The sequence below is a fragment of the Lepus europaeus genome, chromosome 1, assembly GCF_033115175.1.
Source record: "Lepus europaeus isolate LE1 chromosome 1, mLepTim1.pri, whole genome shotgun sequence".
Lineage (NCBI taxonomy): Eukaryota > Metazoa > Chordata > Mammalia > Lagomorpha > Leporidae > Lepus > Lepus europaeus.
The window spans coordinates 139,863,409-139,878,670 of record NC_084827.1 but is presented as its reverse complement, the minus strand read 5'-3'; the positions used below and the strand labels follow the sequence as shown (position 1 = coordinate 139,878,670).

General features: G+C 40.1%; 1 protein-coding gene across 2 annotated transcripts in view; it reads left to right on the top strand.

The window, feature by feature from the left end:
* HECW2 (HECT, C2 and WW domain containing E3 ubiquitin protein ligase 2) overlaps positions 1-15,262 on the top strand; it is a 335,902-nt gene that overhangs the window by 227,983 nt on the left and 92,657 nt on the right. For both annotated transcript variants that reach the window (XM_062189442.1, XM_062189447.1), the window contains 3 exons: positions 1,159-1,262; positions 2,069-2,193; positions 11,681-11,866. In XM_062189442.1, the coding sequence (XP_062045426.1) occupies positions 1,159-1,262; positions 2,069-2,193; positions 11,681-11,866 (415 nt within the window). The remainder of the gene's footprint in view (positions 1-1,158; positions 1,263-2,068; positions 2,194-11,680; positions 11,867-15,262) is intronic.

The following is a 15,262-nucleotide window of genomic DNA, read 5'->3' as shown; positions in this document are numbered from 1 at the left end:
AGGTGTAGGTGTTAGTCCTTTTGAAGTCTTTTCATGGACTTGAAGTGCTTAAAAAAATCACATACATATACACCTTGCTTGGAAACTAGAGAGGAAATAAATGACCCTCTTAGTCAATCCAAGGCACTGATATTTAGCAAAGCACAATGTATACATTTACAATTTGAAATCAAACACCTTTTCTGATCTCTAGAATCTCCATTTCTGATCCATCTTTCATACCAGCCCAAGGTTTTTAAATCATTCTCTTTGCAAGAACTAATTGCGGCCGGTGCTGCGGCTCAACAGGCTAATCCTCCACCTGCAGCACCGGCACACCGGGTTCTAGTCCCGGTCGGGGCGCCGGATTCTGTCCCGGTTGCCCCTCTTCCAGGCCAGCTCTCTGCTGTGGCCCGGGAGTGCAGTGGAGGATGGCCCAAGTCCTTGGGCCCTGCACCCTATGGGAGACCAGGAGAAGCACCTGGCTCCTGGCTTCGGATCAGCGCGGTGCGCCGGCTGCAGCACTCTGGCCACGGCAGCCATTGGAGGGTGAACCAACGGAAAAGGAAGACCTTTCTCTCTGTCTCGCTCACACTGTCCACTCTGCCTGTCAAAAACAAAACAAAAAACAAAACAAACAAACAACAACAACAACAAAACACACTAATTTCTATGGAACATAAAGTCATTCCTTTCTTTTTTTTTTTTTTTAGTTTTTTTTTTTTTAACTTTTATTTAATGAATATAAATTTCCAAAGTACAGCTTATGGGTTACAATGGCTTCCCCCCTCCCATAACTTCCCTCCCACCCACAACCCTCCCCTTTCCCGCCCCCTTTCCCCTTCCATTCACATAAAGATTCATTTTCAATTCTCATTCCTTTCTTTAACACTGTAAAAATTTAGTTTTTTTTCTATTAAGAGCCATAGGTTTTTTTTTTAATTTTTTATTTATCATTTTCTCAGGAAAATATTCCACAAATAATGAACAGAAGAAATCTAGTGCAATGTAATGTACTTAACCAACAGATGGCCTATGAAGTGTGGGAATGGAGGTTTGAGGAGGAAACAGTTGAGGCTGAGATAGTGAAAACCTGTGGGAAGTTTGTGCCCTGGGGGAGACAACTGAATCCTGCCTTTCTGAAGCCGCTGGACTGTAACTCTAGACTTCCGATTTTAGCTATCAGAGTATCCGCAGAACCATGACTAACGAGAGGCCTGAGGAAAATAGCAACGCTATCGATGGGGCAGGGGAGGAGGCGGACTTTCACCACGCCAGTGCAGGTAAGAGGCTTTGGGTTTGTGTACTTTTAGAAGCTCATAAAAGTAGAAAAGATGAGTAAGGATTTCTAAGAAATAAGGCTTCGCTTGAATAAAATTTGATCTTCAAAACATAGAATTCATCAGAAACCTTTTCTAATCCTCAATGTTTCGTTAGTACTAAGAAAAGTACCCCAAATCAAGTAAACTGTAAACTGGAGCTAGTGTTGTGGTGCGGTGGGTTAAGCTGCTGCTTCCCGTATCAGCACGCCGGCTTAAGTCCTGGCTACTCGGCTTCCAATCCAGCTGCCTGCTTATGTGCCTGGGAAGGCAGCATAAGAGAGCACAACTGCTTGGGCTCCTGCTATCCACGTGGGATTGCTGGATAGATTTCTTGACTCCTGGCTTCAGCCTGGCTTAGCTATGGCTAGTGTGGCCATTTGGGGAGCAAACCAGCAGATGGTAGCTCTCTCTTTGTGCCTCTCCCTCTCTTTCTTCATTCTACCTTTCAAATAAACAAAGAAATCTTAAGATATATAAGCTACCTTAACCTCTGGATCTCAGGGAGAGCAGAATTGGATTATTTTTTAAAAAATCTAAGGATGCATTAAAATGTTAATAATGAATAGACATTTAATTCCATTTTAGTGTGCTTAAGAACAATTAGGTTTTATGTGTGAATTTACAGCAAAGAAAAAAATATGGGGGATTACAGTCGTAGCAAATGATATTGATATTCTCTGGCTCTTTTAAAATAGAGACTGAAATGAATAGATGTTTCCAGCTTGCAGGGAGCACTCGCTAAATGCCTCTGTGGTCTGTCCGTGCAGATTTCCGACGGGAGAACGTCTTGCCCCACTCTACCTCGAGATCCAGGCTCACGTTACTGTTACAGTCTCCCCCTGTGAAGTTCCTCATCAGCCCAGAGTTCTTCACCGTGCTGCATTCTAACCCTGTGAGTAGCAAATCTGAAAGAACACGAGGGGACAAACAAATGATCCTTGTTCATGTAATAATATAAGAAGGGAAATAGCTAATGTTTCCTGAGCACCCACTGTGCACCAGACCCTGTGTTATGTACTCTATGTTCTAATCCACTTCATCCAAACAAACTGTCCTAGGTTGTCGGGCTTCTATAACAAAGATACCTTAATCCTAGAGGCTGAAACACAACAGAACTTAATTTTTCACAGTTCTGGGGGCTGAGAAGCCCAAGGTCAAGGTACTGGCAGATTTGATCTCTGATAAGGGCCCACTTCTTGGTTCATGGATGGCACCGTCTCACTTCAGACTCACAGAGTGGAAGGATTGAGGAAACTCTCTCAGGTCTCTTTTATGAAAGCACTACTTCCAGGAGATGAATAAGGATCCCTCATGACGTAGTCACTTCTTAAATCACCTCCTTCCCCCTCCTCCCTCCCTCCTAATACCATCACACTAGTGAGTTAAGTTTCAGCATGAATTTTAGGGGATGTACACCAGCAGACCACGGCAGTAGGATTGCCCCCTCAGTGTCTAAGGGCAGATGAAGTAACTTGCAGGATATGTTAATAAGAGGAGGGTTGACTTAGCTGAACGTGGAATGATTTAGAAGGAGGGAGACATTGGCCATGGAAGTCAAGCTGTATATAATCCATTCATCATGGCATGTATTGAGCCTGGACTAGGAGCTAAGGAAACAGAGAAAAGGGATCCAACATCAGAGGCATGACAGGCTAAGAGTTAGCAAGATTTGGTCGCTAAGTGAAGAGAAACTGAAGATGAGTATTAATAATAATACATACATAATAAACAATATCTAAGTAACAGGCCACTCAGAATGAGGAACTTGTTAAAGGAATGAAAAGGGAACATACTGAATTGAACAAAATGATTTACACACCTTGGGAAAAACAGAGTAGATCATAGGAAAAATTGGAAGTCAGCACAGTTTTATTACCAGGAGTTGTCAGTGAGGTCATTAGTATGTACATATTTATTGATGTTAATCTATTTCTGTCTCACTTCATTAGCTTTGCTTTTTAAGTATAAGCATCAGTTTTCCTTAATCATCATTATCTCCTAGTTTACAGATTTAGCTTGGAACAGTCAAGATTTGGGAGAAGGTTGACCAATGGTTTTATATACTAGCTGTCCTCATCCATCAAACAAGAGGGTTAGCCTTACTATGCATTCAATTTAGCAATAGTTTATTGATTTTGTATTATGTAACAGGCACTGAGCTAAGTACTAGGGATACAAAGGTTCTAACAGTGGGGGGCCCTGGAATGCCAGACTTGACAACATGTTACACTACCATGCCCTGAGTTATGAGTACAGTAACTCAAGACTCTAGAAGACACACTGATGGAGTGATGATTAAATCTGAGGGGAAGCACATGGAAGGAGACAAACTTCTTTAAAGGGTCAAGTAGAGAATAGATATTTTAGGCTTTTGGACCAAGAACAATATGTAAACAAATGGACCTGTCTTCCAAGGAACCTTTGTTTATAATTTTTTATTTTTTTTATTTTTTTAATTTTTGACAGGCAGAGTGGACAGTGAGAGAGAGACAGAGAGAAAGGTCTTCCTTTGCCGTTGGTTCACCCTCCAATGGCCGCCGCAGCCCATGACCTAGACAGCCCACAAAACAATAAACCAAGCCCTACTTTGCATTGACTATTTTTTGTAGCGCTGACCAATTGCAAGCTGCCAGTGAAATCACTTAGCACAAGTTCTGGCTTCTCTATTCAGGATGCCTTGTTAGGCCCTTTTCAGTGCAGTGTTAGGCTAGATAACCAGTCATTGGGTTAGGGTATAAGGCTGTGGTTTTAAATTTTGGTATACTTAAAAATAGGTGGATATTTTTTGTTCCTTAAAGATTCTGATTTATTAGGTCTAGAGTGGGTCCAAGGACCCTAGATGTTTCCTTTCAAGCCTCGTACATAGTTCTGGTGCAGTTAGAAGAACTCCTTGTCATTTGGGATCTCCTAGTGTACAGAGATGTTAAATTAAGTGACTTCAACAACTTTGTCACAATTGTAATTCATGTGGGCATTTTATAGCTATTTTAACTGTCTAAGAATATGGTTGAGACCTTACAGATTTTCTTCTTTATTTTATTCTCTTGTTATTATTGTCTTTTCCTTTACCTGGGCATGATTTTAAAATTTCCTCTGACAGCCCAACTTGTTTTTAAAGTATTCTTTCTAAACATTTAATTTTTTTCTTCTTCAACATTAACTTCAATCATTATTCCCCAAAACAGTGATCCATACTGAACATCTCTGAATTTCTGTAATATTTAAGTTCTGTTTAGGAAGACTTATTTCTCTGACATATGTGTATATATATGTATATACACACACACACATATATATGTATACATATATATATATATATCAGGAAATAAAGTAGCTATATTTTTCTTGCTAAAAGTCTAAAGGTATGAATGAATGGTGATAAGTCAGACAGTTTTTTTGTAGAAGGTATTATGATTTTCTTTTTATCTCATTTCCTTTGAATTTTTAATGATTATAACCATTTCATGGATTCCTTGTTCAGACTGAAAGTGTTCAACAAGTAAAAGTAGTATTTAATTGAAAATCCTAATTCTTTTTTATAGATATGAAGATATCAGCTTATATTAAGTCACACAAGTGAATATCATGCAGAAGTAATTTACATATAACTCTTGTTGAAAAGAACAAAGTTAAGTAACAATATGACTGCCATAACTTAAAGGAAAATTTGAGAACCAAAATTTTCAGGGTTCCCTCTCCTGCAGGATTTTTTTTTTTTTATCTTTTTGCATTGTGATTGCTTTCAGATATAGTTTACTGCCCTCTGCTGGTCATGATCAGATTTCTTCCAAAATTTTCTCCATAAACTATATCTCCTGTTAACTCAAGTTTTAGTTATTAATGCCATGACTTTTATAGTTGGTGTGCCTGTTTGGTTAATTTCGTGCATAAATACATGAGCTGAATAATGTTTACAGTATATGTCTCCAATAATTATTTTTCTGACCTTTTTTTTTAAAGATTTATTTTATTTATTTTAAAGACAGAGTTACAGAGAGAGGTAGAGACAGAGAGAGAGGTCTTCCATCTGATGGTTCACTCCCCAGATGGCTGCAACGGCCAGAACTGTGCTGATCCGAAGCCAGAAGCCAGGAGCTTCTTCCGGGTCTCCCACATGGGTGCAGGGGCCCAAGGACTTGGGCCATCTTCTACTGCTTTCCCAGGCCATAGCAGAGAGCTGGATCGGAAGAGGAGGAGCCGGGGCTAGAACTGGTGCCCATATGGGATGCTGGCTCTTCAGGCCAGGGCTTTAACCCGCTGTGCCACAGCGCCAGCCCCTATTCTGGCTTTTAATGAGCTGTAGAAATACATTCTCAGGTTATCAACTAAATTCTTTAGTTCTTAATGAAGAAAAGTATTACTCCAAAATTTGTAAGTATATTTGTACAAGTTAAGAATTCCTGTTATTGCAAAATAGGTGAATTGATAGTTTATAGTTAGTGTTGTTAGTAAGTTTAAATTTAGCTCCATCTATTCTTTTTTTTTTTTTTTTGAAGATTTATTTATTTATTTGAAAGTCAGAGTTACAGAGGGAGACCTTCCATCCTATGATTCACTCCCCAAACAGTTGCAATGGCTGGGGCTGGGCCAGGCAAAAGCCAGAAGCCAAGAGCTTCTGGGCCTCCCACATGGGTGCAGGGACACAAGTACTTTGGGCCATTCTCCAGTGCTTTCCCAGGTGTATTAGCAGGAAGCTGGATCAGAAGTAGAGCAGCCTGGACTTGAACATGAGCCCATATGGGATGCCAGCATGGTAGACAGTGGCTTAATCCACTGTGCTATAGCTCAGGTCACCTCCATTTACTCCTTATTCTTTAGTTAAATAAAAATGGTGTAAAATCTTTACAATTAAAAATATTATTAAGATAGATTATGTAAAACAGGGTAGTTTCCATATCCTAGCAAATATCTTATGCAAACAATGTTATTGGATTTTGTTTATAATAGATTTTGCAGCAAAGAATGTTTACCGTGTTTAATCCTTCTCTTTTGTGAAAATAAGAAACATTTCCTATAAATACAGTGGTGCTATTTCTAACTCCAAATTCATAATGCCTATTCATGAAGGGTTTCTAAAATATATTAGGTAGATTTTATTTATCAGCAATACACTGTATTACTGAACAGAATATATGTAAGTGATGGGGCCAACACTGTGGTGTAGCAGATAAAGCTGCCACCTGCAATGCCAGCATCCCATATGGGCGTTGGTTTGAGTCCCGGCTGCTCCACTTCCGATCCAGCTCTCTGCTGTGACCTGGGAAAGTAGAAAATGGTCCAAGTCCTTGGGCCCCTGCACCCACATGGGAGACCCAGAGGAGGCTCCAGGCTCATGGCTTCTGATTGGCCCAGCTCTGGTCTTTGCAGCTATCTGGGGAGTGAACCAGTGGATGGACAACCTCTCTCTCTCTTCCTCTCTCCCTCTCTCTCTCTCTCTCTGCCTCTCTGCAACTCTGCCTTTCACATAAATAAATAAATAAATAAATAAATCTTTAAAATGTAATTGAAATCAGAACTGGGCCACATAACTCAACGTAATTGAAAAACTTACAAGAGATAATTGATTGTTATTTGTATTGTAGTTGATTGATAAGAATTGAGTATTTATATAGCATTTTCTCATTCTGCTACTAAATAGCAATAATTCCCCTAAACTTCTCTCAGTATTTTTTACTTTCTAAATCCTCAAAGTCTTTAACCAAACAAAACACATTTAAGTGCTGAGGGGTTTTATTTTAACAAAATTCCACTGAAGAAATTCAGTGGATCATTCACTCAGCTGTTCTGTGTTTATTTTTGCTGAGAAGATGAGAACAATAATGAGGGAGGTTGGGAAAGGGAGTTTTGCAGTAAAGAAGGCAGAACTAAAGGGAAATGTGGAATCACCTGAAAGGAACACAAAACTTGTGTGTCCTTTAAAAGGGCCTTGTCTACTGGTAACAACTGCCAACCCACCTTATCTACCTGTGGATCCACATGCAGCAGCTTTCCAGGAGAGATCACTCATATCAGTTAGACTTTATCATGACACTATATTTTGAAATAGGCACTATTTGTTCTTCCCTAATCTACTTTTGTTTTAGGAATGGGGGAGAAAGAGAGAGAGGGAGACAGGCGTTTATCTTTTTTTTTTTTTTTTTTTTTTTGAGACAAACAAGCAAACACAAAAACATCCAAACCTAGGTAGACCATTAAACCCCACAGGGTGAATGTAGATGCCCCTTGTCTCTTAACCCACAGTTTTGTCAATGGCAGCTTCTGTGAAGACTGAACACTTTTCATCTAATCCCACGTGCTTCATATGTGACACTTTGGGTCCCTCCCACTTGGCTGCCCCAGCTCTTTCAGTGAGTCTCAGTGTTTCTTTGTTTTCCCAGCTACCTGCCTCCAGCAGTCCTCTTCCTCCCGCCTCCACCTATACTTTTCCTTTGCCTCCTTTCCAGTGATCAGGCCTTGCTGATCTCTGTGTCCACATGCTTTCACCCAGGACTTAGCACATAATTAGTGAAAGGTTTTGAGACCCCCCAAGATCTTCAAAGAATAAAAGTAAAAAAACAATTTTACTACTGTTATTTATCAGTTATAATAGGGTTGTGCTAGGTATAAATGTGTTCTTTTACTTGGTAATGCCCTATATTTTTATAGTGATTTTTACCCTTTCAAAGCACATTTATACCCTTTGCTCCATTGGATTCGAATCTCACATGCCTATGAAGAAAGCAGGGCAGTTCTGATTCCATCTTACAGTTGAGTAAATTTAGGCAGACAGATTGAAGCTTTCTCAGCTTCTGTCCATGAGTGATAGAGCTGTGAGTATAATCCTCACTGTAGCTCTGTATGAATTAGACTGTAAATATCCTTTCTGAATTCTCACTTTTAATCTATCTCTATTGATGCTGTTTCTTTATACATACACTATATGATTATATATGTATACCTATGTATACTCTGTAATATATATACTACATTGGGGTATGTATACAGTATTTGTAATAAATGTGTATGTTTGGTCAAGAAAAGTCTCTTTATAAAAACATAGCAATCCACAGGGATGTTCCTGTTGGACTTCAGCATTTTATATGGACCCTGCACGTCATGTGCATGTTATTCAGACTTGAAAAGCTGTGGTTCTGAAGCTTGTTTGCCATTTACTAATGAGAGAAGTCTTTCTCGCAGCTAATTTACTTCGGTAGTTGCTTTCTGCAGAGATCAGTCAAACTTGGCACCGTTCTATATGTCTCTTTGAGAGGAGAGGAGGAAGATGAAAGGACATAATTAATTATAAGACCGACCTTAAGATCCCTGTGCTTAAAAAGCTGTCCAACTCCAGGGAATTATTTCAAGCCTAAGACTGGGACGGGTTCTTTTACCTAATTGCCACTACTTCTTGCCCTAATGAAGTTGTGCTTCTTTTCTTTAGCAACCTATAGGAATTTCTGGTGCTCTAAATAAAGCATCATGATGTGGCCTATTTACTTATTTTAATGGAAGGGGGATCAGTGAGGAGGACCAAGAGCTACACCTCTCTAGCACAACAGCTGATGGCAAGAATGATTTATCTGACAAAATCGGCCCACAGTAATTTGTCCCCAAAGAAGCTTATTAGGGTGTAAGACTTGAAAGCTCGTTAGCATTGCCAACAAACTGGTGTGGTCCTGGGCTTGCAGTGGGCTATGAGAAAGCCTATCGGCAAGATGGAGCCAAATGCAGAAAACAGACGCCTCACTGACTGCATTTAAAACTCCAGGGCAGGGTCAGCCATAGGTTAAACTATTAGCTACAGTTTGTCTCTGACAACCTCCAATTTCTTTTATTAGTCTCCTCGGTTTTCATGGTATCACATTCTTACTCTCTCATGCTTTCTAATTGCCCAGAGCCCCTGCATAGGCCTGCCTGTTTTGGCAGCACTCTGTGCACTCAACTCCACAACTGCTCTCACAACAAGCAAAACCTCCTCTCATTTAGACTGAGCTTGAAATACAACCCCAGAGTACTTTACTCTCAGATGTAAAGGAGCTAAGATTTGAGGATGGATCAGCATGGTCTTCCTCCTTCTTTCCTCTCTTCCTCCTTCCATCCTCATCTCTTTACCCCTCTTTCCCTTCCTCTATTCCATTTTTTTTTGGGGGGGGGGGTTAGGGAACAGCATTTTTTTTTAAAAGATTTCATTTATTTATTTGAAAGGCAGAGTTATAGACAGGCAGAGGCAGAGAGAGAGAGAGAGAGAGAGAGAGAGAGAGGCCTTCCATCTGCTGATTCAATCCCCAAATGGCCACAATGATTGGAGTTGGGCCAATCTGAAGCCAGGAGCCAGGAGCTTGTTCAGGTCTCCCATGTGGGTTCAGGGGCCCAAGGACTTGGGGCATCTTCTACTGCTTTCCCAGACTATAGCAGAGAGCTGGATCATTAGTGGAGCAGCCGGGACTCCAACCAGCACCCATATGGGATGCAGTGCTGCAGGCAGCAGCTTTACCTGCTATGCCATAGTGCCAGCCCCTGGATTTTAATATGAAGCAAAAAGAATGTGATGATGATGAATCAGTGAGAATAGCTTAGGTTACACTTCAGTAAAAGTGACCAACAACTCTCAGTGTCTTGAGCCAACACAGGTTTGCTTCTCTTTCCAGATTGGGCTTTTAGGATTTCCTGATACCTGAAGTGACTCAGAGACCCAGGGACCCAGGCTCTGGAACAGCTAGTGCATCAACATTTCTAATTGCTGTGCTTGTTGTGCCCAAGGGAAGAAAATGCTAGGAGCTCTCATTTTGGCTAGATCAATGTTTTGAATTGTACACAAAAAGTCTTGAGGGAAAATGGAAAGAATGGAGTAATGTTGATTATCCTAATACTCATTTATCTTTATTCCTAATAACTAACACAGTAGTGGGCATAGCAAAAGCAGTAAATGTTTATGAACATTGAAATGATTTCCAAGAAATCTGGTGTTTTTGCCTTGGGTTGTCTTAGACTGAAATAAATAACAGAACCCATGAAGATAAGTTTGAAGGCCTCCAGACTCAGAATGAAGTCCTGGAGATATTAAAGATAGGAGGTATCCAAAGCCCTTTTAATCTATCTAAAAAGAATTTAAATGGGACTGGTGCTTTGGTGTAGTAGGCTAAGCCTCTGCCTGCAGTGCTGGCATCCCATATGTCCTGTCCCCACTGCTCCTTTTCTGATCAAGCTCTTTGTTAATCATATGGGAAAGCAGTGAAAGATGGCCCAAGTGCTTGGGCCTCTGCACCCACATGGGAGACCTGGAAGAAGCTCCTGGGTCCTGGATTCAGATTGATCCATCTCCAGCCATTTTGGCTATTTGGAGAGTGAACCAGAGGATGGAGGACCTTGCTGTCTGTTTCTTCCTCTCTCTGTAATTCTACCTCTCAAATAAATAAATCTTTTTAAAAATAAAATAAAAATTAAAAAATTGAATTCTGATATAGATCATTCATGGTCTGGTCGATTCCATGAATATCACAAGGAAATAGCTCTCATGCTGTTGTTCCTTTTCTGCTGATTGGCACATGGTATCATGCAAAGAATATTTGTTGACTGACTCAACTGTGGACAACCTATGACTTATAATCAATTCCTTGGAGTCTTTGAGTTTATACAGATGAAGGATATAAAGTTTTGGCCAGGTAATTAGTTTTTATTGAGTTTTATTGAGAGTTTTATTGAGTTTTAATCATATAAATTCAATGTCATATACACAGAAAAATGAGAGAGATAGAGGGAAATTCAAATAAGGAGATAATACAGTCCAGGCAGTTCTGCCTACTCTTTCAGTCACTGACCTTATACCTCCAAGAACCTGTGAGATGAAAACTTCGGTCTAAAGTGATCTCAATTGAACATGGCTGCCAGTAAGAACAACTCATTCTATTGCATTTACTTCTAACATTCACTATGTGATAAGTATTCTTCCATACAGCTTGACACCAAGTGTTAACTTTGCTGACCCGAGGGGCCAGGGATCTGGTCTAATGCTGGAGGGAGAACTGGCTGTGTAAGGTTCACTGTGAGGTGGCATATTCATCCCCAACATGGTTTAATTTTGACTGTGTGTTTTGTACAAAACCAACTTTAGGACCTCCTAATGCCCCTAGTGAAAGGAGACACCACAGCATCTTTGTTCTTTAGGAAACAAGACATCAATGATGAAGACTGCCTTACCTTTTACTGTCTTTGTATTTTATTTGGTTCAAGATACTTTTCTGTGTCTGCTGTTTCTGCATATAAATCTACAGAGTTATGTTGAAGCCAATATATGCATTTTATTTAAATTTCCTACTAGAAGAATAGATATACCCATATGTAGTATTCATGATGTCTGTGTCACCAGCATGTTAATGTTGGCTTTCCATTCTTTTCTCCAGAGTGCCTACCGCATGTTTACAAACAACACGTGTTTGAAGCACATGATCACCAAAGTCCGGCGGGACACCCACCACTTTGAACGCTACCAGCATAACCGGGACCTTGTAGGATTCCTCAACATGTTTGCGAACAAACAGCTGGAGCTGCCAAGGGGCTGGGAAATGAAACATGATCATCAGGGCAAGGTAACACAGGAATTGCCACAGGGAGCTGCTGAATGAGTAATTCCTGAGAATGGCTGCTTGTGGCTTTGGTACTTGGCTCCAGCCTGGTCCAGGAGAAACCTGGACAAGCAGGGTGTTTGTTAGGACAAATCGTTACAAAAGCATTCTAAAGTAGTACATGGGGCAGGGGGAGGTTATGAGGTTGGTGAGACGCGCTTTTCATTAGATGTTCTTGCGTCTGTCATCTCACTATTTTCTGCTGATTACAGAAAAGTTTCTTAGGCAATAATACTTCCTTCTTCCTAGTTGTACAGCTTATATTGTAGAAACTTGAGTAAAAAAACTGTAGGGTTGTTTGGGGAAGATGCCTAGACATCCCTGAACAAGTACCTGACACAGGGTGTGTCTTCATGATACTGTCTGGGTTTGGGCCTCAGTCATGTTGGTCCAGAACCCTGATTTTGTTAGCACTTTAAACATGACTCGTTGATTAATTTTGACGAGAAATAGGTAACTGGGTCACACAGGCCAGAGTAACCACATCTGTACTTCCTTTGTAGACAGATTAACCAGAAAGACTGGTTGCAATCAGGAAGTTGTTGTATGAGTAAAATCAGAATGATAAAGTTAGTACTTTCCAGAAGGTGTTTCTCAGCTGAGATTTTGTTTTATTTGTTTAATTCTTATATAGCACCTACCGTGATCCATGAATAGTTTAAACTGTTTATAGGTGGAAGGTTCTCTCTACAATTTGATAAAGCAGCACTGTAAACCACATTTATAGATAAGGAGCCCCAGGTCCAGAATGATCCCAGTGGCATATCACAGAGATAGGCAGGGGCTGAGCTGGGCTCTGGCCCAGGCATTATGTTCAAGGGGCTGTGCTCGACTCTGGCCCAGGCATTCTGTTCAAGGGGCTGTGCTCTTGTGTACAACAGGGTGCTCTCCAAGTGGTAAGTAACCAGCTTCAGTTTTCCTGACTATAAAAAGCCTTGGAATATGTAACTTGGACAGTAGGAATGATTAAAATGACTTGATATTTAAAGGGTTGAACAATCCTTGGGTTGTTTGTCCAACAAATCTTTATTGAACACCTACACAAAAGAGCTAATCCAGCTACTTCATTGACCTTCCATTCTTCAGACAGAGGCAAGTGACAGACAAATCGTTAAAGAAACAGTTTGCCCAGATCTGATTAATTCTGTGGTTTAGAGAATAAAGCAGGAGATGGGGTCTAAAGAAAGGCAGGAATGGAGAATGTTATTTTATATAGGATGGTTGTGGAAGGCCTCATAGGTAAAGCCATAGGTGAACAGATACTTGAACAAAGTGGGAATTAAAGTATATTAGAGGAAGATCTTCCAAAGCAAATAGAATGTGCTCAGCACTCAGCAAGTGCTACTTTCTCCTCAGGTACTCTGTAGCAATGATACCACAGTAGCCTCTTCTTCATTCTAAATTCAGCTCCAAGTTGTCATCTCAGAAATTACAGGCAGTCAAAAATAGCTGTTACAAGCATGTGTAAACTCAGGAGAGGGACTGAGCTCCTTAGCCCGTTGAGCTAAGAACAATTCATCCAGTAGGCTGCCTGTAAATGGCAAGTGTAAAAGTTCCTACCTCCTTGAATGTGGTTGAAGTCCCAACCCCAGGCTCCCGTAGCATCCTCAAAAGCCCTTACGACTATATCATTATGTGAGGAACCCTCAAACACTCATTGAAACTGTTGCCTTGATTTCTGACAATCTTTTTTCAAAAGATTTGTTTATTTGAAAGGCAGTTAGAGAGAGAGAGAGAGAGAGAGAGAGAGAGAGAGATCGATCTTCCATCAGCTGGTTCAGTCCCCAAATGGCTGCAATGGCCAGTAAGAGCTTTGGGGAGCCTGAGAAGGACATAGAATCCAAGGGTAGATTATGGGTGAGTTGCTCATAGTCTGTGAGGCATAGTCCTCTGCATCTTTCTTGAATTCCAGTGTAATTTTGCTTGTGTTGTCTCATGACAGCTATTCCTATCTGTCTCCTGGTACAGTTTTGGACATGTCTTACCTTCTCCAACAGAGGAGCCCATTTCTGAGAGTTGTTTTATTTATCTTTGAATCATTCTTTCTTCTAACCCAGTCCTTTCACACAGAAGATTTTTACAAGTTGATGAATGAAACCTGTCACCTGTAGTTTCCATGTTATTGAGTAATCTCTGTTGGAAAAACCAAGACGAAGCTTCCAGGATCCCTTCTCATTCTTGCTCCTTCTGCCTCCTACACCTCAGTAGAAGCTATTAGATTTGGTCCATTTGACCTCTCTTATGCTGTTTTTTTTCACATTACATGTTTAAATAAGATGGTAACTGCTTATACTGCACTTTAGCAGTCTTCAGCTTTAGAAGAGTTTTTGTTAAGTTTTCTTTACTGACGGCCAAGGGTTGAAATTGAATGAGATTTTGTAAGATTCTAGATCTGATGTACTCTGGAAGTTGAAGGGTGAAAAATGTGTTTGAGTCACATAAAAATATAGGGAAGCAAAATATTAATTTAAAATTTATAATTAAAGAGCAAAAATGGAGAATCGGGTATTATTAGAAAAATGATGATGATTATGCCTGTATTTAATAATGTAGCACTATGTTCCAGGCACTATACTAGGAACTTTTCCATGGAATATTTCATTTGTACCTCATGGCAGTTTATGAGGTGGGTTTTATTATTACCTACATTTTACTGTAGGTGGAGTGTGTCCTACTTTTACTTTGGAGGTGTCAAATCATTAGTATGCATTAGCAAGAAAGTGAGCAATCCAGGATTTCAATTCTAGGAGTGTGACTCTTATCACTATACTCTACTGGAAGGAAAGGTCTTTGGAAATGAGAGATTCTTTAGCATCATGAAGAACAGAAGTTCAAGGGCAGATGCTAGGATTACTGGTACCGTTCAATCCTGAATCTTCATATAGGCTTTGGTCAAATCACAAGTGTGTTCTAGCAGAGGACACACAGTGAGAAATTCATCATATACATGGCTTTGAGCTTAAATATCATAAGGCTTCATGCTAGGAAAGCAGTATATTTGCCAAGAATGGAGTTCACCCTATACGGTTGGCTTATTAATAGCCAGGCTCTATGCTATAGACATTGTACTAACTCATTTAATTTTTACAACAATCTTGTGAAATAATTTTATTACATATGTAGAAGTCAAAGATCAAAGAGGCTAAGTTAATTGTATAAGGGGAAAATCTTGACTACCAATCTAGGTCTTTCTGTATATAACACCAACACTCACTTAATATACCAAGCCTACTCTAGAACTCAGTGGGCCACTAACTATCTTGGGAGGCATCATTTAAATTCCCTGATTCTGAGGCTTCTTATCTGTACAAATGAATAGATTAATTATCTTTTCATGTTCTTACTAGCCATTTGTATATC